The sequence below is a fragment of the Myotis myotis genome, unplaced genomic scaffold (assembly GCF_014108235.1).
Source record: "Myotis myotis isolate mMyoMyo1 unplaced genomic scaffold, mMyoMyo1.p scaffold_m19_p_16, whole genome shotgun sequence".
NCBI classification, from domain to species: Eukaryota; Metazoa; Chordata; class Mammalia; order Chiroptera; family Vespertilionidae; genus Myotis; species Myotis myotis.
The window spans coordinates 12,916,359-12,941,081 of record NW_023416320.1 but is presented as its reverse complement, the minus strand read 5'-3'; the positions used below and the strand labels follow the sequence as shown (position 1 = coordinate 12,941,081).

The 24,723-nt window shown below is 37.5% G+C and overlaps 1 protein-coding gene across 22 annotated transcripts in view; it reads left to right on the top strand.

The window, feature by feature from the left end:
• Positions 1 to 24,723, top strand: part of UBR5 (ubiquitin protein ligase E3 component n-recognin 5) — a 134,133-nt gene that overhangs the window by 73,439 nt on the left and 35,971 nt on the right. For 20 of the 22 annotated variants that reach the window (XR_004972440.1, XR_004972439.1, XM_036337918.1 and 17 more), the window contains exons 15-34: positions 2,616 to 2,725; positions 2,895 to 3,007; positions 4,297 to 4,440; positions 4,536 to 4,647; positions 4,894 to 5,048; positions 5,310 to 5,507; positions 10,002 to 10,212; positions 11,099 to 11,225; positions 15,189 to 15,340; positions 15,771 to 15,866; positions 16,230 to 16,353; positions 18,275 to 18,372; positions 19,187 to 19,335; positions 19,860 to 19,951; positions 21,047 to 21,193; positions 21,322 to 21,440; positions 21,526 to 21,652; positions 21,742 to 21,871; positions 23,605 to 23,765; positions 23,878 to 24,117. Coding sequence is in view for 20 of the 22 variants with exons in the window: in XM_036337918.1 (XP_036193811.1) it covers positions 2,616 to 2,725; positions 2,895 to 3,007; positions 4,297 to 4,440; positions 4,536 to 4,647; positions 4,894 to 5,048; positions 5,310 to 5,507; positions 10,002 to 10,212; positions 11,099 to 11,225; positions 15,189 to 15,340; positions 15,771 to 15,866; positions 16,230 to 16,353; positions 18,275 to 18,372; positions 19,187 to 19,335; positions 19,860 to 19,951; positions 21,047 to 21,193; positions 21,322 to 21,440; positions 21,526 to 21,652; positions 21,742 to 21,871; positions 23,605 to 23,765; positions 23,878 to 24,117 (2,805 nt within the window). In the remaining 2 variants the exon portion in view is untranslated. The remainder of the gene's footprint in view (positions 1 to 2,615; positions 2,726 to 2,894; positions 3,008 to 4,296; positions 4,441 to 4,535; positions 4,648 to 4,893; positions 5,049 to 5,309; positions 5,508 to 10,001; positions 10,213 to 11,098; positions 11,226 to 15,188; positions 15,341 to 15,770; positions 15,867 to 16,229; positions 16,354 to 18,274; positions 18,373 to 19,186; positions 19,336 to 19,859; positions 19,952 to 21,046; positions 21,194 to 21,321; positions 21,441 to 21,525; positions 21,653 to 21,741; positions 21,872 to 23,604; positions 23,766 to 23,877; positions 24,118 to 24,723) is intronic. The other 2 variants (XM_036337911.1, XM_036337919.1) reach the window with 2 other exon arrangements.

Genomic DNA, 24,723 nt, shown 5'->3' with positions numbered 1-24,723 from the left:
AGTGTGTATGGTTCTCTTTTGTTGTCTTTGTTTTGTTGTTAGAGTGTGTCTGTTGAAGGTGTTATGTAGTGGTAACAACACGTTCAGCCTTACTATGTTAGGTCAGCTTTCTCCCCCTCTCCCTTTTAATTATCTCAGTTTCTAACTAACATCTTGCCTGTGAACAGAAATATCACTAAATTGTAGATAGCCCATGTTCTGGGGCTGGCTTATGGTTTGGGAGCTCAGTACACTGATCTTAACACCTGTACTATTATAAGCATCTATTCATCTTTAAAAATATTTGTGTATTATACCCAGGTCTGTGCTGCTTAGTGGTTAGAGTGTCAGTCTGAGCACTGAAGGGTCTTGGGTTCGATTTCTGATCAGGGGCACAAACCTGGGTGCCGCACATAAGTGGGAAGCAACCAGTTGATGTGTCTCACATTAATGTTTCTCTCTCTCCCTCTCTCTTTCCCTCCTCCCTTTCTCCCTCCCTCCCTTCCATCCCCCCCCCCCAAAAAAAAAAATCAATGGAAAAAAATGTCCTCAGGTGAGGATTAAGTTGAATAAGAGTTTTTAAATAACTGTTTTCTTAATCTTATAAAAATATGTGACTATTATGGAAACATGGAAGAAGAATATTCTACCCCAGAAATAACATTTTAAATATTTTGATGTATTTTTTTCTAAATGTATACAGGCATTAAAAAGAAATAATTGGAATTTTACTACACATATAGTTTTTTTTAAAGTTCTGAAAACTTTTAGTTTGCTCAAGTGAATATAATGATTATAAATTTACTACATCTATTGCTGTTATTCCTCTTACTGTTAAAAAATGCAAATTGAAATTCTGAAACATGGGGATTACCATTAAATAAGTTAAATAAGAGTCTTAGCCCTGGCTGAGCGTCTCAGTTGGTTAGAGCTTCATCTTGTACATCAAAAAGGTTGAGGGTTTGACTCCCAGTCAGGGCTCATACCTAGGTTGTGGGTTCGACCCCTCACCCTAAGCAACTGATTAATGTTTCTCTTTCACATTGAAGCCTTTCTTTCTCTCTCTCTCCCGCTCTCTCAAACCAAAAAAACATATCTTTGTATGAAGATTAAAACAAAAGAATCTTTAATAAGCCAAAACTATTGTAATTTATGTCTAAAGTTTTTTGTTTGTTTGTTTTAGATCTTCTTTAAAAAGGTTTATAGACTCTCTCCCTAATTACATTGATTTCTTTTTAATCCTAAAAATAAAAGTAACAAAAACACATTTTTATTTTTTATGAAACTTTGTGAAGAGTGTTTGAAATATTTTTGATGTGCATAAAACTAGTGTAAACGAGATTAAAATGGAATATGCTTTTTAAATTCTGTACATAAGTTTTTCAAGATCTTCCTTGAAATTTTCCATCTATATTAATAGATTTAGTAAATGAACTAAGTGAAATTAAATGCTAAGAAGATAATCATTTTCATGTCAATCAATTCTTTTTAGCAAGTCATTGAAATGCATTCACTTTAAAGGCATGCTAGTGATTAGTCAGAATCGGCTTGCTTCCACCATCACAAGATTTGCATGAGCCAACTGTTCATGTGTGCTTGCACGAGCACTTTGCTAAATGCTGGTGAAAACAGCACTGGTTTTCTGTGGACTGTGTCTAAACTCAGATGAAGTTCCTGGTGGGGGGAAGAAGATGAAGGTTAGGGTAGGATGATGGCCCTGATTATAATACATGCCAGGATGATCTGTATATAACACATTCTGACTAAAAGTGACTTTTTTGGTTAAAAATTGACTTCTGCCCTTTAATGAATAAAAATATTTATTTTTAGCATCTGTAGACTAACTCAATGAAGAGGGGTAGTTTATTTAATCCTATAATTAATTTATCATGTTAGTTATAGCAGGTGATGGTTCATCACCAGATGATTTAAGAATAAATTGTGTAACCATTGTGAGTAGAGTTCCTTCTTTGAACTCCAAGAAATTAATGATCTAGTGGATGTTTTTATTTATTTGCTTTTACCATTTTTTTAAAAATATATTTTATTGATTTTTTTACAGAGAGGAAGGGAGAGGGATAGAGAGTTAGAAACATCGACCAGCTGCCTCTTGCACACCCCCTACTGGGGATGTGCCCGCAACCAAGGTACATGCCCTTGACCGGAATCGAACCTGGGACCCTTGAGTCCGCAGGCTGATGCTCTATCCACTGAGCCAAGCCGGTTAGGGCTGCTTTTACCATTTTTTTCAGTTAAATTGTTATGTGTCCACATCAGGGTTCACTGAAATGTGAAACTTGTTTGCTCAAGAGGCTTTTGATAAAACTATGTTGATAAACCAAGTGTAGCTTTCATTGTTATTCCTTGATAAGGCTTATTTTAAGCATTGTTCCAAGTTGTTGATAGCATTATATGGTATATTTTTCTTCCCTATTTTAAACCAGTACTAAAAATTTGAAGTAGGTACTGTGTACCCTCTACAATAACTTGAGTCCTAAAAATATACCATTTTGTATAAATTTTTAATGTTTTATTCCCTTATGTAAGAATAAACGTGAGTCTTAAAAATAGCGATTTGACAAGTGCCTGATACTTCACATTCCTAATTATAAGGAGAATCTTATTTCTAATCTCAGGCCTGAAAGCAAGCAGGAACCAGTGAAAACAGAAATGGGACCCCCACCATCTCCGGCATCCACGTGTAGTGATGCATCCTCCATCGCCAGCAGTGCGTCAATGCCATACAGTAAGTGTTATGTGTAGTACCTGTTGGTCAATAGGTCCCAGGTGGACTGCTGTGTTACCTCAATTATGTATCCCTTTACGAATGATCTTTTATTCATATACTTAGATGAAATCTATAAAGTCTCTTTTACATTTTCTTTTTGGTACTTACCATTTTGTTGTTGTCTAAGAACGACGACGGTCCACCCCTGCCCCCAAAGAGGAGGAAAAGGTGAACGAAGAGCAGTGGTCTCTTCGGGAAGTCGTTTTTGTGGAAGATGTTAAGAATGTTCCCGTTGGCAAGGTGTGTTCAGAATATCTAAGAACTAATTACTAACAACTGTAATGCTATTGGTTATCCAAGAGTTTATGGTTGGTGAGTGTTCATCAGCTCTTTCTTCAAAGCTGCTTTATTTCTCACCTTCAATGACCTCTTAAAGTTCCATCCCTAATGAGATGCTGGTATCTCCTCTACGCATGACAGATAGATGATTATTATGCCTCTCCTTGAGCATTTATGCTATTTGATTTTTAAAGAAATATTGTTTTGGAATAATTTTAGATGTGCAGAAAAGTTGCAAAGATAGATTACCTTTTTATATAGTCCATTATAACTGTTAGACTGGAACTGTTAGACGGTTCTAATGGAGATCATTTTACATAACATTTAAAAATCTTACTACTCTAAGTCACCTTTCACTTCCCTTCTTTCTGGAGTGCGTCTTGCCTTCTAGGAAACAAGTTAGTAGAGGCTATCAGCTGGAATAGCATTAATTTCCTCTTTTTCTCTGCATATACTTAAAACCAAAATAGATCTGTAGTTGTAAAATATCTGCAAAGTAAAGGTTTTCCTGATTGCCCATTAATTTCTGAAATATGATGTTCTTTCATATGTTCTTAATGGAAAGAATAGTTATACCCACCACATGCTGCAATTTACAAAAACCTTTTGCATACTCCATTTTCATTTGATTGTCAAAATATAACTATAGTTTATGGGCAGGTTTTTCTTCTGAGAATGTCTCACTGGCGCAAAATCAAAAGCAGTAAGTAGCAGAGGTGGGACTCAGGTATTCTAGTTTCAAGTCCTGCGCTTGCCTTTCCGTGCATTGACTGTATACCTGTGCTGTCCAGCATGGCAGCCCCTCACTGTGTATTTGGCTAATTAATTTTAGTAAAATTAAGTAACATTAAAGCCAGCTACTCGGTCACATCAACTCCCGTTTCAAGTGCTTAATAGCCACTAATAGCTCTCAGATAGGACAGTGCAGGTACAGAACATTGCCATCATTGCACAGCGGGGCTCTAAACTAATAAAGAGGAATGAGCGAGGATTTTGTAGATTATACTAATTTTTTCAGTTGATTGCCAAACATCCACAGGCTATGTAGTTTAGCTTTTCTCTAGAAAATAAGCCTTGCTAATAGATATCAAGTTTTGGCGAGTTTGTTCAGGTTAATTTTACAACTTGGTGATTATTGAAGAAATACAAGGAATTAAATGCCTCAATGTTAAATTAATGAATGAATGCCGTTTGCGTACTGATTTCATATAAGTTATTAATGTAGCATATTTACTTACCTCTATTTCTAGGTGCTAAAAGTGGACGGAGCCTATGTTGCTGTAAAATTTCCTGGCACATCCAGCAATACAAACTGTCAGAGCGGCTCTGGCTCAGATGCGGACCCTTCTTCGCTCCTGCAGGACTGTAGGTTACTTAGAATCGATGAACTGCAGGTAAGTGTGGCGGACTCGCTAAGTGGGTGAATACTGGGACTGACTCCTTGGGGATGTTACGAATTTGAGAGCAAAATTCTTTTCGTGTCATGCAGGTTGTCAAAACTGGTGGAACACCAAAAGTTCCTGACTGTTTCCAAAGGACTCCTAAAAAGCTTTGTATACCTGAAAAAACAGAAATATTAGCAGTGAATGTAGATTCCAAAGGTAAAGATTCGGCAAGTTTTTCAGCTGGCATATTCTATATCCTCTTAACACTTGTGTACAGCAGTTGAGCAGAATCAAGTGATTTGAGGCAGTTGACAGTTTTGTTCTCTGGGTGTAATGTTATGGAATAAAATGTATCTGTTAGAATTGACTTACAAATATGGGCAGAAAGGTCAAAATTTGGTAGTACTTATTAGAGATTACTAAAGACATGTAATAATATTTTTACATTTACATGTTTTAAAGGTGTGCATGCTGTTTTGAAGACTGGAAATTGGGTACGGTACTGTATCTTTGATCTTGCGACAGGAAAAGCAGAGCAGGAAAACAATTTCCCGACAAGCAGCATTGCTTTCCTTGGTCAGAATGAGAGGAATGTAGCCATTTTCACTGCTGGACAGGTACAGAGGCTTATTTTTGCTTTTGAAAAGTGACATGACAACATTGTTATTTACGTGAAGCTTGGAATCTGGCTCTAGTTTGCTTGTTATTAAACTATTGAAGAATTTAGAATTTTCAGCACATTTGAATACTAAGTTTCTTATTTGGTTATTATTACTAACACACACACACACCCATTATCTAATTAAAAACAAATACACCTATTGGAAAAAATGAGAGGTACAGTTTGGTAGCCATCTTTTATTTTCTCTCTGTTATAGGAGTCTCCTATTATTCTTCGAGATGGAAATGGTACTATTTACCCAATGGCCAAAGATTGCATGGGAGGAATAAGGGATCCTGATTGGCTTGATCTTCCACCCATTAGTAGTCTTGGCATGGGTGTACATTCTTTAATAAATCTGCCTGCCAATTCAACAATCAAAAAGAAAGCTGCTATTATCATCATGGCTGTAGAGGTAATGTGACTTTGGAAACTACTTGGTATTTGAATTCAGAAGATACTGGAGTCCAGGGAAGCAGTCTTGAAAAATCATTCATTGTCCCTCCCTATAGGAGCTAATAGGACAAGAGAGATGAGTAAATTAGTGATTACATGCAATTTAAGTGTTGAGAATGGCATAAACAGTCTGAGGACCATTATAAATCAGACTGTGATTATAGAGAAGGCTTCTCTGAGGAGGCGATGTCTACATGGAACTCTAAATAAGAGAGGAGTCTTTTGGACACAAGATGAAGGTGGGAGTTTGTTATCTCAGGCATGGGAGAATATGTACAATCTCTTTTGTTGGTTGTTGCTTTTTTTGGTTAGTGTTCATTTTTAGAAAGAGTGGAAAGAAGGGAGGCCGAGAGACACACACATTGGTTGCCTCCCACACATGCCCCAACCGAGGACTTGGATCAAATGTGCAACCCAGGTACATGTCCTTGACTGGGAATTGGACCCAAGACCCTTGGGTGCCAAGGCTAACACTCTAACCACTTCGCAACACCGGCCAGGACGTGCACATTCTTTTGATAGAACCAGAAGGTAGGGCCCATAACGATTAGTGAGTGGCACCGCTAAGCCTGGAGAAAGGTAGTAGGGAGTCTTGTGTGCTAACCTAAGGGGTGTCAGAGTTCCCCTGAAAGCTAGGAGGAGAAGGAATTTAAGCTGGCTCTTCATAAGGGAGATTTAGCAGTGGATGGAGAAGTTCAGAGGCCAGGTAAACAGGCCAGTACAATTATCCAGTGAGAGAGAAAGCTTGAATTACTGAAAATGAGGAAGAGGGGATAGATTTGAGAGAGATGAGGAAGGAGAAGCTATAAAGTGTGGTGACTGGATGCCAGCAGTAAATGAAAGGAAGGAGTTGGCTGTGCAGCGTCTGAGTCGGGTGAGGCTGATGTGGAGAGGACACATAGGAGGAAGAAAGGGAGGAGGAGGAGTCCGTTTCGCATGCTGCTGTTGAGGTATTTGTTGGGGGAGGTAACACCTTTGGAGTTTATTGGAGCAATGTGAGCAGAGATTGACCTGATTGGACTTAGAGAGGATCACTGCTGACATGCTGGGAGTACTAGGAGGACAGGGGAAGTAGGGAGGCCATAGGAGGCTATTAAAATAGTCTAGGTGGGAGGTGATTCTGGTGGCTTGGCTCAGGAGGCAGCTATGAGTCATAACTGGTTAGATTTTAGATAATTCTAGATATGTTTTCAGATAGAGCCAACAGGATTTGCTTATGGCTAACTATATGGTGTTAAATAGAGGAAGCAAGAGGGTGAAAGTTTTTAGAAAAATGAAATTGCCATTCATGGAGGTGAAGACTAGTGATGAAGCAGGTTCAGGGGCTGGGGTGTGATAGCAGGAGTTTGGTTTTATTTATTTATTTTTTTAAAAAATATTTTTTTCAGAGAGGAAGGGGGGGGGAGAGAGAGAGAGAGAGAAAGAGAGAGAGAGAGAGAGAGAGAGAGAAAGAAACATCAATGATGAAAGAGAAGCATTGATCGGCTGCCTCCTGCACTCCCCCCTACTAGGGATTGAGCCCGAAACCCAGGCATGTACACTTGACTGGAATCGAACTCTGGACCCATCAGTCCACAGGCCAATGAATGCTCTGTCTACTGAGCAAACTGGCTAGGGCAGGAGTTTGGTTTTAGACATGCTAGATTTAGATGCCTTTAAGATATCCAAGAGGAAATGGTGCATAGAAAGTTAGATGTGTAAGTCTGAAGACAAGAGAGAGAGGACCAAGCTGGGGAAATATACTTAGGAGATGTAGTATGCATATCTGTGATATTTAAAGGAACTGTAATGCAATTAGCAAGCTTATGGAGAAGAGAAAAGGTCTAAGGACTCAGCCCAGCATTTAAATGCCAGGAGATAATAAGGAACCTGCCTAAGAGACTGAGAAAAGGAGCATGAATAAAGGTTGGAGGAAAACTAGAATGAATGGTGTCTTGTTCTCCAATTCATTGCAGCTCCTGCTGCTTAAAATTTATTGCTCTGAGTCCACATGTTGTCATTTATTTACTATACAGTTTGTCTATCTTTTTACAACCAGCCTCCTTCATTCATTTATATTACTTCAGATGCTTCTGCAGGCATTTGATTCCATGACCCCTTCACTTCTTCAGCTTCTCAGGGGTAAAGATGAAATGTGTCCTCATCCCACGGGTAGGGATAAAGTGACTCATTTATCTTTGTACCTCAGGGCTTGGTGCATAGTAGACTTGCAAGAATTATTTTTAATGAACTCTCCTCTCCCTTCGTTTTGCTGTACGAATAAGTGACAAATACAACATAGAGTGATGCAAAATAAACTTCTTTGCTTGTAACAGTGAGTGTGATACTGACACTCTGTGCAAGAGCCCGTGTTCAGTCCAGCAGGTTGGAGATGGAAGTTCCCTTAGCAGCTGCTTCCAACCAGATGACTGGCTGGCTGGCTGGCTGGCTGCTTGAAAAGTGTGTCACAGCGGAGTGCTGCAGAGTGGGTTTTCGTTACTTTTAAAAGTACTGTGCTGCTTATTCTTTGGACAGACTTTGACATATTTTCTCAATAGACTGATTAATGCATATACTAGTATGTCACCAGACTGTGTCAGGGTTAGTCTTATGTGGCCCTCATACTCTTGAACTGGAGATTGTAGTTTATGGGTTCACCTCAGAGTCTTAGTTTTAATTCCACAATCAAAATGGTTTATCAATGTGGTGGGTACTGAAGATAGTTTTTAGCTATATTTTCTTGTGCCTCCTCTCCCCTCCCCCAATCCTGAATTCTCCTCCCCATGAGGATGGGGGAAAGGATGGGTTATTTAGTCTGCTTGGGGTGGGGGAGATAACAGGTTGTTCGAATGCATCTTTCTTCTCTCCTTTGTGTTTCCACACTCTTTTCCCACCTGCTTTCTTCCAGTAATTTCTAATTCTAGTTAAAATGAACAATAGTACTTGGTTTGTTTTCCAAACCCAGTGCTTTGGATTCATTCCATTAAATATGTCATAACTATAGTTTTACGTCCTGAAAGAAGCCCATTTGGACTTTTCGGTATGTTCATGCTGTGGCTTTGCCTGTTTATGCTGCCGTAGACTTGAGTGGCTTATAAACAGCAGAATTTTATTTCTCCCATTTCTGGAGGATAGAAGTCCAAAATCAAGGCGTGGGCAGATTTGGTGTCTGGTGAGGGCCTGCTTTACCCTCATATGGTGGGAGGGGAGAACTCGGCTTTCTTCAGTCTTTTTTAAAATATATATATTTTTATTGATTCAGAGATGAAAGGGGGGAGAGGGAGGGTTGGGGGAGAGAGAGAGAGAGAAGAGAGAGAAACATCAGTGATGAGAGAGAATCATTGATCAGCCACCTCCTGCATGTCCCACACTGGGGACTGACCCCACAACCTGGGCATGTGCCTTGACTGGGAATCGAAGTGCAACCTCCTGGTTCATAGGTTGATTGTCAACCACTGAGGCCGGGCCTTCAGCCTTTTTAAAGTGCATTAATCCCATTCATGAGGCTCCAAATTGATGACCTAATCACTTCCCAAAGGTCTCGCCTCCAAACACCATTGCATTGGGGATTGGGTTTCAGCATTTGAATTTGGGTGGGGGGAGGGGGGGAGACACACACAAATATTCAGTCTATAGCATGCTGTCTCTGATAGTTATTATGTTCTACTAGAGGCCCGATGCATGAAATTCATGCAAGGGGCCTGGCCCTCGCAGCCCCAGCTTCATCTGGAAGGATGTCTGGAAGGTCGTTCGGCTGTCCGGTTTAATCAGCATATTACGCTTTTTATTATTATAGATGCTTTATCAGTTCTACCATGTCTTTGACAGTGAAGGACATTCGTTGTCACGTTTGGGGGACTGCATGTGTCATAATTTCTGGGGAGTTGAAGATTTTGGTTTTCATGTACCATAGTGTGATAATAACCTTTAAGAGGGTATGAGTAGGTTTGAAATAAAATGTATACGCTTAATTGATTAACAATACTAATTAAGGTCCTAATTTGATAGTTATATACCGCTTATATCAGCAGTCGCCAATCTTTCGGACCTCACGAACCACCAGTGGTCCACCGGTTGGCAACCGCTGGCTTACATGACATAAACCAGGGGTTGGCAGAATATGGCCTGCAGGCCAAATCTAGCTGCTGCCATTCAGTTGTACATTGTATATGGCTGCTTCCCCACTGTAGCCACAGAGTTGAGGTAGTTGCAAAAGCTGAAAATATTTACTGTTTTGTGTTGTTGTTGTTTTTAAACAGAAAATTTACCCACCTTTTTTCATTCCTGTCAATTGTATACTTTATTTAATTTAAAGTGTACCCTTAAGTTCAGCTCCTTTTGCTAGGCTACCTCAGATTGTCTTTACTTATTTGCAGAGCTGATTATATTATTTTGTTGGCCATGAGAAATTTTTGACATGTGCAGTGTTACTCAAATTTATTGAAGATATTTTCCCTAATTTGTCTGAGCACAGAAACAAACCTTAATGCAGCACATCTTACGCTGTGACTATGAGGCCTGTCGACAATATCTTATGAATCTTGAGCAAGCGGTTGTTTTAGAGCAGAATCTACAGATGCTACAGACATTCATCAGCCACAGATGTGATGGAAATCGGAATATTTTGCATGCTTGTGTATCAGTTTGCTTTCCAACCAGCAATAAGGAAACTAAAGAAGAGGAGGGTGAGATTAAAACTTATATCGACATCTTTAAAAGGAATTTTAGAATATAGTAACTATTAAAGGAAAGAAAAATCACTATAAAAATTATGGCACTTTTATTTTTCTTCATAAAATCTAGGAGTTTTGTCATTCTTAGAAGGTACAATTTTGTGTCTTATTAGGATTGAGTGTGACATAAGCAAATAAAATTTTAATCAAATGTGTTTTTGTTGTTTTGAGTTCTATTCTCTCTGATATGTACAGACTGTATGTGTAATACTTATGAGGTTTACAGGTTTTATAATTTCAGATGACTAAGTGAAGACAAGTTATATTAAGGCAACAACCTTTATCTCAAATTTCAGAATGTAGAGGGAAAAATCACCTGATTATTTGTTAGATGTTTTTGGAAAAGTAAATAAGTATTTTTGCCTTAATGTTTTTAATTGATGAATTAAGAGAAAAACTGAAAACCTGAAGTGCAACTGTGTAATTCATGCTTTTTCTTATTTTGAATTCTGCCAACGATCTTCTAGTAGCCACATTTTAGAATAGTGATTTGAATACGTAGTATATAAACTAAGATTGAGGTACTGATACGGGGGTCTTTTTCTTCCTTAGTAGTGAAAGCTGTTTCATTCTATTTATGAATAACAGTATTCTTAACCTTTTGGGTTTGAAAAGTAAGGCAGATTTAAAAAGTAATTCATATTAAAGGTTGTAGTTGAATATATCTTAATTGCTTATTGCTTTAGAGAGGAAACTTAAGTTATTAATTATCTCTGGTATGTAAATTAGAGCATACTCGAGAATACATAGCGATTAGCATTTAATGGCCTATACACATTTAATCTCTTAGTTATGTTTGAAGTTTAAGTTGATGCTAATTTCTTCTTTTATGTTTCAGAAGCAGAGCGCTCTGAAAGAAATACTTTTGCTGAAAGGCTTTCTGCAGTTGAAGCCATTGCAAATGCAATATCAGTCGTTTCAAGTAATGGCCCGGGTAACCGGGCTGGATCATCAAGTAGCCGAAGGTAATGTGATTTTTACCAGGAAAGTTTCATTGACAGAAACATAACCCAAGTACAGAAATAAATGTATCTCTTACCTATCATATGCATGATTGGTGGGTCCTTTTATTTTATTGTGTTCCTCCCTGGGAATAATATCTGATAATACCTACTTAGAATTTAAGCATAGAACAGTAGGACCTAGGATGCTTCAAAAATTTGAGATAATTTAGACAAGTAGTTCAAACTTGATTCTTTGAATGTGTTTTAAATTGATCATTTTTGTTTTCTAGGAAGTTATTTTATTTAGTTGGAGAACAACTAATAACAGTAATTGAAAGAACCTCAATCTTTTATTTACAGATTGCTTATTTAGGTCAATTTCTCAGATGTCTTAATGATCTGGGAAGAAATGAAAGGCTGGTATATATTATGAATAGTTGGTATTATAAACTTTCAGGCTTCCTGAGTTGTGGGATGGACAAACCTTACTAACACATTGACAATTACTAGGTGTTTGAATAGGTAACGGATATAAAGAATTCAGGATATAGTTGTTTTTCTGAAGAAAAAGCACACTCATAATAGACATGACAGCCAAAACTGAATACTTGACAGATCATTAATGGAGCACTGCTCGCTGTGCTAATGTGATAGTTGTAAAGTCTATTCAGAATGAAGAGTCTCTGCCTATCTTCTGTTCCATATTCAACTTTCCCTTTAGAAATGATTCTTCTAATATTGGTACCAACTTGATAGCTTCCCAGGTTCAAAAACATCCCAAAGTGAGATTTATAAAAAAGCTATTTTTGGGTGACCAAATTATAACTTAAAACAGTACATAACATTATATAGACTATACAAAATGGAAATGATGACCAGCTTATTTGTTTAGGATTACACTAAGCAGACAAAGTATTTGGTCTAAAATGGAGAGCAACTTAAATTCTTCATGAAGAAATTAGTGTCTGAATTATTTCAGGTCTTTCATTTCCTCAGGGAATATACAGGTGCAAATCAAGTTGGACTCTGATATGGGTGGTCCAGTGCCAGTGCTGCCATCTTTTTTTCATATAAGGATTATTTTTGAAGGCAAAGACTAAAAGGAGCTTCAAGAGTGGGTGATGTGTTGCTCACAGAAATAATTTGCCAGTAAGCTCCTTTGAGGCATTTGCCGAAGATTTCACTGCAGTGCTCTTACACAGTTCAAGCTCAGGGCTGCCGATTGAACAGATGAAAGCACAGGAGTCTTATTATCTACGCCGGGCAGTAGGAAGTCCACAGACTGCTTCATTGAAGTGAAACCCTCCTCTAGCCTACAATGGATTTTCTAGGCGATGCCCCTTGATGATTATGCAGGCTGGGATTCATGAGCTCTAAGCTCAAAACTGATGCAGTTTCAATGTTGACTGGAGTACTGTTAAATGCCTTCAGATGATGATTTGACTCAGAAGTTTTGTTGTGTGACTCACTAGTTCCTGAGTACAAAGGGCAGAGTTAGTGGAAGGCTTGATTGATGCATCTGATTGCAGGTGTATGTACTCTAGAGATTGTTAATCTGGAAGACACATGACCTTCGCTTTTTTGTCACAGTGGTATGTTTGAACATGACTGGATTCTCAGGCTTCTGTAGCATGGATATTACGTGCTTACAAAGAGGAAATTACATCATCCTTGAATTCTTCCATATTGTCAGAAAATACGATGACTTCCAGGCAAGCCTATACGAAGAAATGTCAAAACTCTGAATCTTAGCAGCCAAGGTGGTATCTCCTCAGTATTGTCCTCAGCCACTGAGGATACAGGTGAATCTTCATGAATTGTGTACAACATCTTGAAGAATAATTTTCTTTTTTTTGTTTTTTTGTTTTTGTTTTTAAAGAATCTATATGAGGAGCTGGGCATTGTACTTAAAAATGTTCCCAAGACCTAATGAAGAAAAGAGGTTAAGGACAACTTTTTTAAATGACAAGGAATGGTCCCCTCATTTAATATTGAATTGACTACATCACAACAACAAAGTTGGGAGTTTGAAAGTTCAAGATGAGACTGTGGTCTCCATTTATCTTCATTTATTCTTAATCTACTCTAAATTAGAGGTTGGAGAATAGCCCACATGTTTTCTTTGGCCTGTGCAATGTTACATTTTTTTCTTTAAGATTTGACTGCTTTTAGATGAGTGTGTACACCTCTAGTTTGTCATTGTTCCCTCCTCCTTACACCTGCCTGCCCTTTCCTCGACTTACTTTATCTTCCGGGCCCAGGAGACATTGAGTTTGTGATCCTGGTCTGGTGTAAGCCTTCTTCTTGTTAAGCCCAAACATGCATTTATTTTCAGGTCATTTGCAGTGCTTCCCAATTATTGCTGATTCTCTGTGTATGTTTTGAGTAAGGCACATTAGGATACTAAGTGTCTATGTTGAGCTTAATTGAAATTGCATAGGAGCATCATAGTGTGGACAGTCACCCTGGTGTGTGCTGTTCCTGGTAAGGAGCCTGCATTCTCTCTGGGTGATGTCTTTGGACATGACCGTGACTTCACCCGAAATAATCACTGCAACCTACTCCCCTCCATACTATAAAGACTCTTAAACTCAGATTTCTGAATTGGGAGAGAGAGAGAGAAGACATGGATAACGTAAAATAATTTACTGTAGGTATTTTTAAATAGTGAATGTTATAATAACTAAGATACTACTTGAGACACTAAAATTTACTTCCAAAGAATGTTTCTGTTCCCAAAAGTACATCATCATGCAAAATCCCTTGTAAAATAGACGTGTTCCTGAAAGTAGTCTCTAAAAGAAATTTTCGTAAATGCTTTAAATAAAAATATACTTAAAAATTTGAAAATGTATTGCTATGGGAAAACACATTTCCTTTGGATTAAATAATCATAATTAGAGATTCAAACATTAATAAGAATCTTTCTAAATCACTTCTGTGGAAAAACACATTTACTATGGATTAAATAATCATAATTAGAGATTCAAACATTAAGAATCTTTCTAAATCACTTATTTATAGACATAATGCTCACCTGGTAAGGTGTTAGGTCTTTTACATCAGAAATGTCATATCTTTGGGATTAAATCTGCAAGGTAGAATGAAATCCCTTGTGTTGCCTGGCCCTTAAAATTGAATTTTTACTCTATTCAGAAGCTCTAAAGTTGTGTCTGATTTGCCTCATGTGCTCTCTCTTAATTGCTGTTAGTTTTTAATGTATTAATTTTGTAGCCTTTGTAAGCTTTTATTCAGAGGTTCAGATTTTTTTATATGTAGGTAGTTACCAGTTCCCCTAACGAGGTCTGTGTTTATGATATTTTTCTTTTTAGTGATGTGCACATCTGTGCAGTACTTTTTTTTTTTTAGGAAAAAAAAAATCACGCCCAGACATTAATCTAACAACACATTTTACAAGCTCCAGTTTCATTCGTTAATTTCATTGTGATGGAAGTCGTACTGTTAAAAAAACAAACTGTGTATAAAAAATAAATCTAAATTGGTCTTTGTTGTAAAATTACTTACTCTGAATATTAATTCAATTGCTTTTGAGATCACAGACAAGGGATTTAGTGGGTTAAATCAGTCTGTACTAGTTTTGTGCTTAGTCTGTTCGCTGATGTCTATTATTAAACTTAATTCTTACTAATTATAAATGGGACAGAAAATTTTTTTTGTTTTAATATTCAGCTGCTCATTTGTCTTAACTGTATGAGAGATTATTTTCTAATCTTCACGGCAACTTTTGTTCCCTGTGCTTAAATTAGTGGTTTTAATGCTGAGCTGGGGACTAGGAGCCTCCAGTTTCATGTCTGTCCCTCACTGATTTATTCTGTGATTTCAGAATTGGCATTTGTACTTCACTACCTTTGCCTGGAGCATTTGCTTGTAGAACAAACTTTGATCTCAGATGAGAAGTTCTGTGTACCTTTTCATTACATTTAGTCATGGTAGTGAGTTTTCATTTTGTCCATATTCTTCTAGTTTGAGATTACGGGAAATGATGAGACGTTCATTGAGAGCGGCTGGTTTGGGTAGACATGAAGCTGGAGCTTCATCCAGTGACCATCAGGATCCAGTTTCACCCCCGATAGCCCCCCCTAGTTGGGTTCCTGATCCTCCTGCGATGGATCCTGGTAAGATCTGTTATTTTATTTAGTTTTTAACAAAAAGACAGGGTTATGAAAGAAGAGAAATTGAGCATTTTAAATGGGTTATTGGTAAATCTGAAATGTTTAAAAGCGTAATGTGTATTGTAACTAATTTAGTTATAAAGATTTGGTTTAAGGGGTTTGTAATTTAAGAATTAAAATTCCAGAAAATCTTGTCAGGTATTTCTTACTGAAATATTTCCATACTGATAAGCTACTTAGCAATACGTCTGGGTAAATCAGTAAATTATCTAGTGGATTCCTTCTTTTATAGTTAGGGAAATAAGTTTATATTTAAACCTCTGTCTGATTTGTCGTTTGGCTTGTACAGAAGAGCCTTAAGTCCAGTTAAGAAAACAAGTTAGGGATATGTTGCCTATAATGATATGCATTCTGCTATTCTGTTTACTGAAAGATGGTGACATTGATTTTATCCTGGCCCCTGCTGTGGGATCTCTTACCACAGCAGCCTCTGGCACTGCTCAAGGACCAAGCACCTCCACCATTCCAGGTGAGAATCTACTACTGCATTTGCTTAGACATTTGGAGGAACACACTTCACAAATGGGTTTGACAGAGCCACACTTTTATCTCAAGGAGATGTTCCTTGGCTTGAGAAGCATCTCATTCTCTGAATTATCTTCCATGTGTCAGTGAAATTGTGTGGATGCACATACATTTCATCAGTTGAGATTTGTAAAATGTGTTAATGTGTTTAAATTCTCTTTAATGAAGTTATTAATTTATTACTAATACTAGAATATTTTTCTCGTGGTATATTTAATAGATAGTTGGTATGTATTATTCCAGAATATTCTTTCACTCAGTCTTGTTTATTCTTGTTTTGTTACCAAATGGATCTGCTTAATTACAGGTCCTTCCACAGAGCCATCTGTAGTAGAATCCAAGGATCGAAAGGCCAATGCTCATTTTATATTGAAATTGTTATGTGACAGTGTTGTTCTGCAGCCCTATCTACGAGAACTCCTTTCTGCCAAGTAAGAAGTTTAATATACTTAATAGAATCCAACATTGTATGCCCTCTGTTACTATGCTCTCTTCAGTGAAAGATGCTTTCTCCATAAAATTCAGTGTCCACTAAATGAATATAAAGTGATTTTATGTTAGCTTGATTTGAGTGTATATATGTTAAAAAGATGTGTTTTATTCTCAAATGTGAATCCGTAAATTAGTTCTACCACTGTCGCTTGGAAAACTTTGAAAATTATACAGATTCTTCCCCAAAGCTCTACACTAGAAGTATGACTCAGTAGGTGTGGGATGGGGCCTGGAATCGGTATTTAGAACTGCATGATGATTCTGATGGTTTCTTTGGAAATTTTTTTGGCTTGCAGAATGCATCATCATGAGATTATGCAGAGTTTTTGATAAGTATTCTGTGGTAAATGCTCATTAACCATTAATAGATCATATCCTGCTTTCAGCATGATTGTTTATCTTTACAAGCTCATAACAATAAACACTTTTATAAAAATTAGTCATCATCTGTGCCAAACTCTACTTGCATTAACTCCTAATTCTAGAAATAACCGTCTGAAGTAGGTGATATTATTCCCATCATACATTTGAAAATCCAGGCTTTCAGAGGTTATTGAACTTACCCAGGGTTATACAACTCTAGTGAGTGGCACAGCAGGAATTCCAACCTTGGTTCATCTCTTGCTTCCAGAACTGAGACATTAATTTGGGACAGGAAGGACACATGTATTTTGGAATAAACATAAGGGAAACATGTGTTCTGAAGTAGGAAGCTTTATGAATATGAAGTTTGAGTAGAACCATGAGGAATGAGTAGGGAGAAGAGTGAGCAACAACATTAAAATGGAGAACTATAAATATTTTAAGACAGTAACTCGTCTAATTGAAGGTGGACGGTCAGAAGAGAAGAATAGTAGCCAGTGAATCTGAAAAGTTAGGTTAAAGTCACCACTTCGGTCTATTCTTTGGGCTTGGATCCTCTGAATAATGGCTTTGTTTAGACTATAACAGTATCAAAGTGGGGTTATAAAAATAATAATATGAATGTGGTATAAAAAAGCGTTAAAATTAGGCACGAGTAGAGAGTAAAGTTGAGGCTATATTGTGTATGCCTACTTACAGCCTTCATTTTGTGTGTTGCAATACACTGATTTGTTAAAGATAGAAAAGATTAGAAGCAGAGGTAAAAAATTGATTTAGAAGGAGGATTTTCATAAAGAATCCAAGTTTTGTCTTAGTTACTAGCGACAGTGATGCTGTTGGCTCTCAGAGAGAATTCAGGTCGAGAGCAGATCTGGGAGAAAGATGACTTTAGCGGTTAGGTATGTTGAATGGGAGGGGTCACTGGGAAATCCTAACTAGATTTGTCAAGGAGCAGGTGTAGGTGCTGGGACTGTACTGACCTCATAGAAGTGGCAGCTGCTGTGGTGGATGAGAGGGGGAAGCACAAATGTCTGAGGTTGGGATTTTGGAAATTCCAGGGGAGAGTAGAAATTCAGTAAAGAATATTGAAGGCATGTGTGTAAGGGAAAATACATAATAATAGCTAACGCGTATTGAGTACATATTATTTGGCAGGCATTGTACTAAAAGCTTTTTAAGTAATTTATTTAATCCTCATCACAATCTTATGAAACAGAGCCTTATTCCTATTCCTACGTTTAAAAAGAGTTGGTTTGACTCCAGAGCCCTTACTGGTCAATAGTGTCACTAAAGGCTAAGGAAGGAAGCACGGTTTAGAGAGACGGGGACTTTCTTTCCTAAGTGAGATAAATGAGACCAGAACATTCTTTTTGAGTGGTGGGACATTATTTAACAAAACATAATTAGTTACTGCATCATGAATATGTCTTTCTTTTTTTACAATCAGTAAGGAAAAGTAATTGATAATATTTTTATGTACAATTTTTCTCATTTTAGGGATGCAAGGGGAATGACCCCATTTATGTCAGCTGTAAGTGGCCGAGCTTACCCAGCTGCAATTACCATCTTAGAAACAGCCCAGAAAATTGCAAAAGGTAATTTATTTCAAGTCCTGAATGAGTTGCATATTTTAAAATTTGAATAGATTCTCTTCTATACACATAATATTGTAATTATTCAAAACTAATTTCTGTATATTGAAAGGATATGATCGATTAGAAATTATCAAGATACTTATTTTGTGCGTGTATATGTTAGTGTTTGTGTGTAAAATTCATGCTTACACTTTTTTCAAGTGAGTTATATATTCTAACTTCCTAGCAAAAAGCAGCTGGTATAGATTTCTTACATTTCAAAATGTTTCCATAATATATAATGTGATGACCTATCTTTTGAAAATAAAGATGAATTATTGATAGAACCCGCCAGTGGTTAAAATGGTGTTAGTGATAACATTTTATAGAAGTTAGAGGTCAGATATCTTATTGTTCTTCTGACTTGGAATACTTGCTTAATAGAAAACATTAAGGAATATCAATTCCTGTCATGTAGCCTTTAATAGATTGAAGTAGTTATCTTCTTTAAAATACTGGCTATAAATACTTGATGTGATTGTCTATACTTTGTTAAATTGGTTGAACTTGAATCTTAACTGCATAACTCAGTGCAGGACTCAGGTGGCTGATGTGTGGTGCATTTGTATTGTCCTCAAACGTGGTTATGAGATAGTTACACTTTGCACAGAATTGACTGGATTTCCTTGCATATTGACTTTGTATATCAGGTTTTTTCTTTTTTCTTTTTATTAATATGTAGTAGTTTCTTATTTATACTATGTAAATGTTAGAGCTTTTCCATTTGAGGAAATAGCATATGGCTGTGATTAAGTCCTTTCTTTAATCTTTGTAGCTGAAGTATCCTCAAGTGAAAAAGAGGAAGATGTTTTTATGGGAATGGTTTGCCCATCAGGCACCAACCCTGATGACTCTCCATTATATGTCTTATGTTGTAATGATACCTGCAGTTTTACATGGACTGGAGCAGAGCACATTAACCAGGTAAGTTATTTTACATTTTCCTATGTTTACGCTATCTTCAGGTTTTCTTTTTTTCCCCTTTGACCATAACTAGAGTTATAGTTTATCTTGGTATATTACAAGTCTGATATTTCCTGTTACTCTGAGTTATAAAATTCTCCAAAGAAAATTAATTTTTATTTAATTCCTAAATAAATGAAGCAGAGAAGTTGATTCTTAACTTAGTTATGGGATATCATGAAAATGAGAAATCTTCACTGGGTAGTATAATCTGATCCACTACTCTTGATGTAGATTTTATAGCTGTAATTCTCTTTTTTGGATGGTATAAATTATTTTTGTCCTACTGGTAGAATAAGATTATATGATTTGCATTTGTCTAATATTGTAAAATGTATATTCACTATAACATCCATTACTTTGTTTCCAGAGCGCATTAATTTTGTTCTGCTATCATCATTGAAATGTTTTAGAAAATGCCAGAAATAATAATTTTATATATGTGTGTGTGTGTGTTTTATTGAAGTATACCCTTTTAATTTTAGGATATTTTTGAGTGTCGAACCTGTGGCTTGCTGGAGTCACTCTGTTGTTGTACGGAGTGTGCCAGGGTTTGCCATAAAGGCCATGATTGCAAGTGAGTACGATCTGGTTTCCTGTAACATTGTAAACTGCTTAGATTCCTGTTGCTGCATTAAAATCATCGGTACCAAGTCATGTTTTGTTCCATAGTTCAGAAAGCATGAGGTTTTACCATCTAGTCCTCTTTCCTCTTTAAGCCAGTTTACATATTAGAGTGTGGCTCTTGATTTAAAGTGTACTTTGAAATGTTTGTTCTTTAAATAAAAGAAGGCTCATATGCAAAGGAATATGTGGACATACATTGTGACTAGGATCTAGTTAGTTAATCTTTTGAGATGTAGGGATAGGATGATTTTGTCTATATTCTCCAGTATTAGGTCCCTTGTAGCAAGAAATCACATTAAGAGAATCATAATGGATGTTAAATTAAAGGTGATAACCTTTCAATTCAGCAGTAGACTTACCGGAGCTAGTTTGTTAGTTTTCACAGATCTGAGAAGTAGTAAGTACCCGAGTGCCTCAGAGTCTCGTAGGGACATGAGTGTAACTGGTGCAGATGGGTAGGTGTTACAGGTAAGGGAGGCTGGTTTGTAAAAACCACCTATTCTGCTTTAAAATAAGCAGTTATGTAGGACAAGTAGAAAACTTTATAGATATTGTATTAATACTTAGGATTTTTATTCAAGAATTTTGGCTGTTCGTCTGCCTTATTTTAGGTATCTAAAATTGATCGTCTTTATTCATTGATTGCCTTTACTAAGTGCTCTCATTGTGCTAGAAGTTAGGGTGGTGGTGGACAAAGTTAGTCCCTGTCCTCACAGGGTTGACACTCTTATCAGAGGACACAAGCAAGAAACATCTGCCCATAGGGTTTTGGTTCATGAGAGGCACATAGGAAGATCACATAAACTGAACTGGGGCTGTGGGGAAATAGGAACACACTCCAGAGAAAGTGACTATACTGAGTCCTATTTGAGATACCTCTTCTCATAAGAGTTTTGTGTAATTCTTGTTACATATATTTTAACAGTTGCACTTTGCGTTCAAAAATTATTAAGTTCTGTTTGGTTCAATGCCTCCATTTTTCAATATAATCTTTGTATCTTTAAAAAAATTTCAGTTTTTATAGTTGTGTATGAATTCTTTCTAGACTCAAACGGACATCACCGACAGCCTATTGTGATTGTTGGGAGAAATGTAAATGCAAAACTCTAATTGCTGGACAGAAATCTGCTCGTCTTGATCTACTTTATCGCCTGCTCACTGCTACTAATCTGGTCACTCTGCCAAACAGCAGGCAAGTGGGGTTTTTAGGACATAAATTAGGTGGAAAAAGGATGCACATCTGAGTGCCGTCCCCAGTCCCCCCTCCCCTCCCCAAACAAACACACAGTCCCCCTGACAACAGTGTTCTGTTTTGTATAGGGGAGAGCACCTGCTATTGTTTTTAGTGCAAACAGTTGCAAGGCAGACAGTAGAGCATTGCCAGTACAGACCTCCTCGGATCAGGGAGGATCGTAATCGAAAAACAGCCAATCCCGAAGGTGAGTAAATTTTACAGTTATGGAAAACATCCACATAGGAAAAGTGGATGTTTACTCTTTTGTCTCACCCATTATTTCTTTTTAGATTCAGATATGCCTGATCATGACTTAGAGCCCCCCAGATTTGCCCAGCTTGCGTTGGAGCGCGTTCTACAGGACTGGAATGCTTTGAAATCTATGATTATGTTTGGCTCACAGGAGAATAAAGATCCGTGTGTATTCATTAAATTCTTTTTAGATTTATCTACTTCCCATGTTAGTGTAGGCAGTTACAGTGCATTCTCTTTCCTTCCCCATTCAGTCTCAGTGCCAGCAGTAGGATAGGCCACCTTTTGCCAGAAGAGCAAGTATACCTCAATCAGCAAAGCGGCACGATTCGGCTGGACTGTTTTACTCATTGCCTTATAGTCAAGTGTACAGCAGATATCTTGGTAAGTAAGTCCTTTGAATGTTTATGTATAGGCACATGAAAAGGCAGTTTTTCTTACTTAACTTTCCATAATTTTACTAGTCCAAATTCCTAAGTACTGATAAGCTCTAATGAAGCAGTACATTAAGGGGAATGGAATTTTGGGGTGATTTAAATGTCTCAGTTAACAGCAGAAACTCTTTTCATTCTAAGTAAATTCCTAAATACAACAGTGTAAAAATGATTGGAGCAGTGTTCAAATTAAACTTTTTAAGTATCCCTTTTGCTGTGAAATTAGAAAAGGATATAAACTATAAGACCCAGTGTTGATGAGGTTATGGTAAAGGCACACTTACACTGATGGGCGGCATTGTATTTGGCACCCTTTTGGAAAACAGCTTAGCAGTGCCAAGAACCATGAAATACCATTGTTGTCAGAACTTGTCCTCTACATACAGAAAAGCCTAAGTGGCCTACCGGCTGACAGGCCAACTGGCTGGTAGCTGTGACGCGCAATGACCATCAGGGGCAGACGCTCAGCACAGCAGCTGTGCAGAGTGCCCTCTTGCACTCCAGGACCCCTCGGGGATGTTGGACTGCCGGCTTAGCCTGATCCCCGCAGGCCAGGCTGAAGGATCCCACCTGCCGGAGGGACCCCGCTCACTCTGCAGATGCCCTTCAAGCCCCTGCGCCGCCCTAGGTGTGGCCGGCTGGGGAGAGACCGTGGGAGGTTGGCTCCAGGGTGTGGCTGGCCCTTCTCACCCAGTCCCACCCTTCTGGCCACCTTCTAATTAATTTACTTTCAATGTGCACGAATCTGTGCACTGGGCCTCTAGTAAGGTAATAATTTATTATATGAGAAAGAAAAAGTTGTATCATAATGTAATGTAAAATTAAAAAACAAAATACTTTATGGATCCAATATTAATGGACAAATGAATCAAATTAGAGTTAAACCACTACTGAATGTAATGTAGCAATTTACAAATAAGGGTTATTTTGTCAGGCCGATATGGCTCAGTTAATTGAGCATTGTCCCATGTACCAAGAGGTCACTGGTTAGATTCCCAGTCTCAGGGCACATGCCAGGGTTGCGGGCTCAATATCCAATTGGGGGGAGGAGGGGCAGAAGGCAGGTAATGGGTGTTTCTCTCTCATCAGTATTCTATCTCCCTCTCTCTTTCCCTCTCTCTCAAATCAATAAAAATAGATTTTTAAAAACAGATATTTGAATTAAAAAAAATAAGAATAAGGGTTAAATAACATTAAAAAAAACCCAGAAAATAACATGAAATTGGATGTTCTCAGTAATTGATACTTATATGGTAGACCATGCATGGAAATGAGACTAGAAAGTAATAATAATAATAGTTAAGTGATAGGGATGGGATTATAAATTTATTAATATAAATAGTTAACTCTACTTAGGTGCTTTAATAAGTACCCTATAGTGAATGAAATATATTCTTCCTCTCACCTGACATACTTGGTATTATTCTTCTAAATTTTAATTGCTGTCCATAGGACTGTGAGACTGAACACAAGAAGTCAGGCATCTGAGACCTATAGGCCAAGCACTGGTCAACATGTGACATAAACTAATCACTGACTTTGTAAATGTTTTGGTTAAATTTATTTGGAGATTTTTATTATGAAATGTGAACATTGAAAAGGGTTGGAACTTTTTGTGTAATGAATGTCTAAACATCTTCTGCGATGTCTCAGCACTAATGGAGTGGTTATAATTTCTTAAAGCTTCTGGATACCCTCCTGGGCACGCTGGTGAAAGAACTCCAGAACAAGTACACACCTGGACGTCGGGAAGAAGCCATTGCTGTGACAATGAGGTTTTTGCGCTCTGTGGCAAGAGTTTTTGTTATTCTTAGTGTGGAAATGGCTTCATCCAAAAAGAAAAAGTAAGGCATCCCTTTTGACTTTTGCATCATTTTGCACAAACTTTTTGTGAAACTGACATCATGTATATGAAAGGATTCATAAAAGATTCCTGTATTTTCCTTTTTGCTCTAGCAACTTTATTCCGCAGCCAATTGGAAAATGCAAGCGTGTATTCCAGGCACTGCTGCCTTATGCAGTGGAAGAATTGTGCAATGTAGCAGAGTCGCTGATAGTTCCTGTCAGAATGGGGATCGCTCGCCCAACTGCACCTTTTACTCTGGCTAGTACCAGCATAGATGCCATGCAAGGCAGTGAAGAATTATTTTCAGTGGAACCACTACCACCACGACCATCATCTGATCAGTCTAGCAGGTAAATTTCTACCTGGTAACAGATTCTGATTAATTCTTTCTCTGGAAACATCACATTTGACTTAACGAAAACCTTTGCATGAGCATTCAGGTGGTGTACATAATCATTTGTATATCAAATGGTGAAGATTTTACTTTGTTTGGAACATGTAAAAGTACTTTAAAAATTATACCTCCAGCCAAAGCTGGTTTGGCTCAGTGGATAGAGCGTCAGCCTGCAGACTGAAGGGTCCCGGGTTCGATTCCGGTCAAGGGCATGTACCTGGGCTGATCGATGTTTCTCTCTCATCGATGTTTCTAACTCTCTATCTCTCTCCCTTCCTCTCTGTAAAAAAAAATCAATAAAATATATTTAAAAATAAAAAAATAAAAAATAAATAAAAATTATACCTCCATATCTAATAGACATATAGTTGTGGGTTTTCGTTTTGGTTTGGAAAGGCACTATTTTTATTAGGCCATGACGGTAATCTGATAAGAAACCTTAAGACTTCTGTAGACATCGTTATTTTCTGTTTTTTTTTTTTACCTTTAAATAATAGCCTGTTGGAAGGCCAAGTTAAAGAATGAAAAGATAAAAGATAACTTTCTCTGTGTCCAAAGGCTG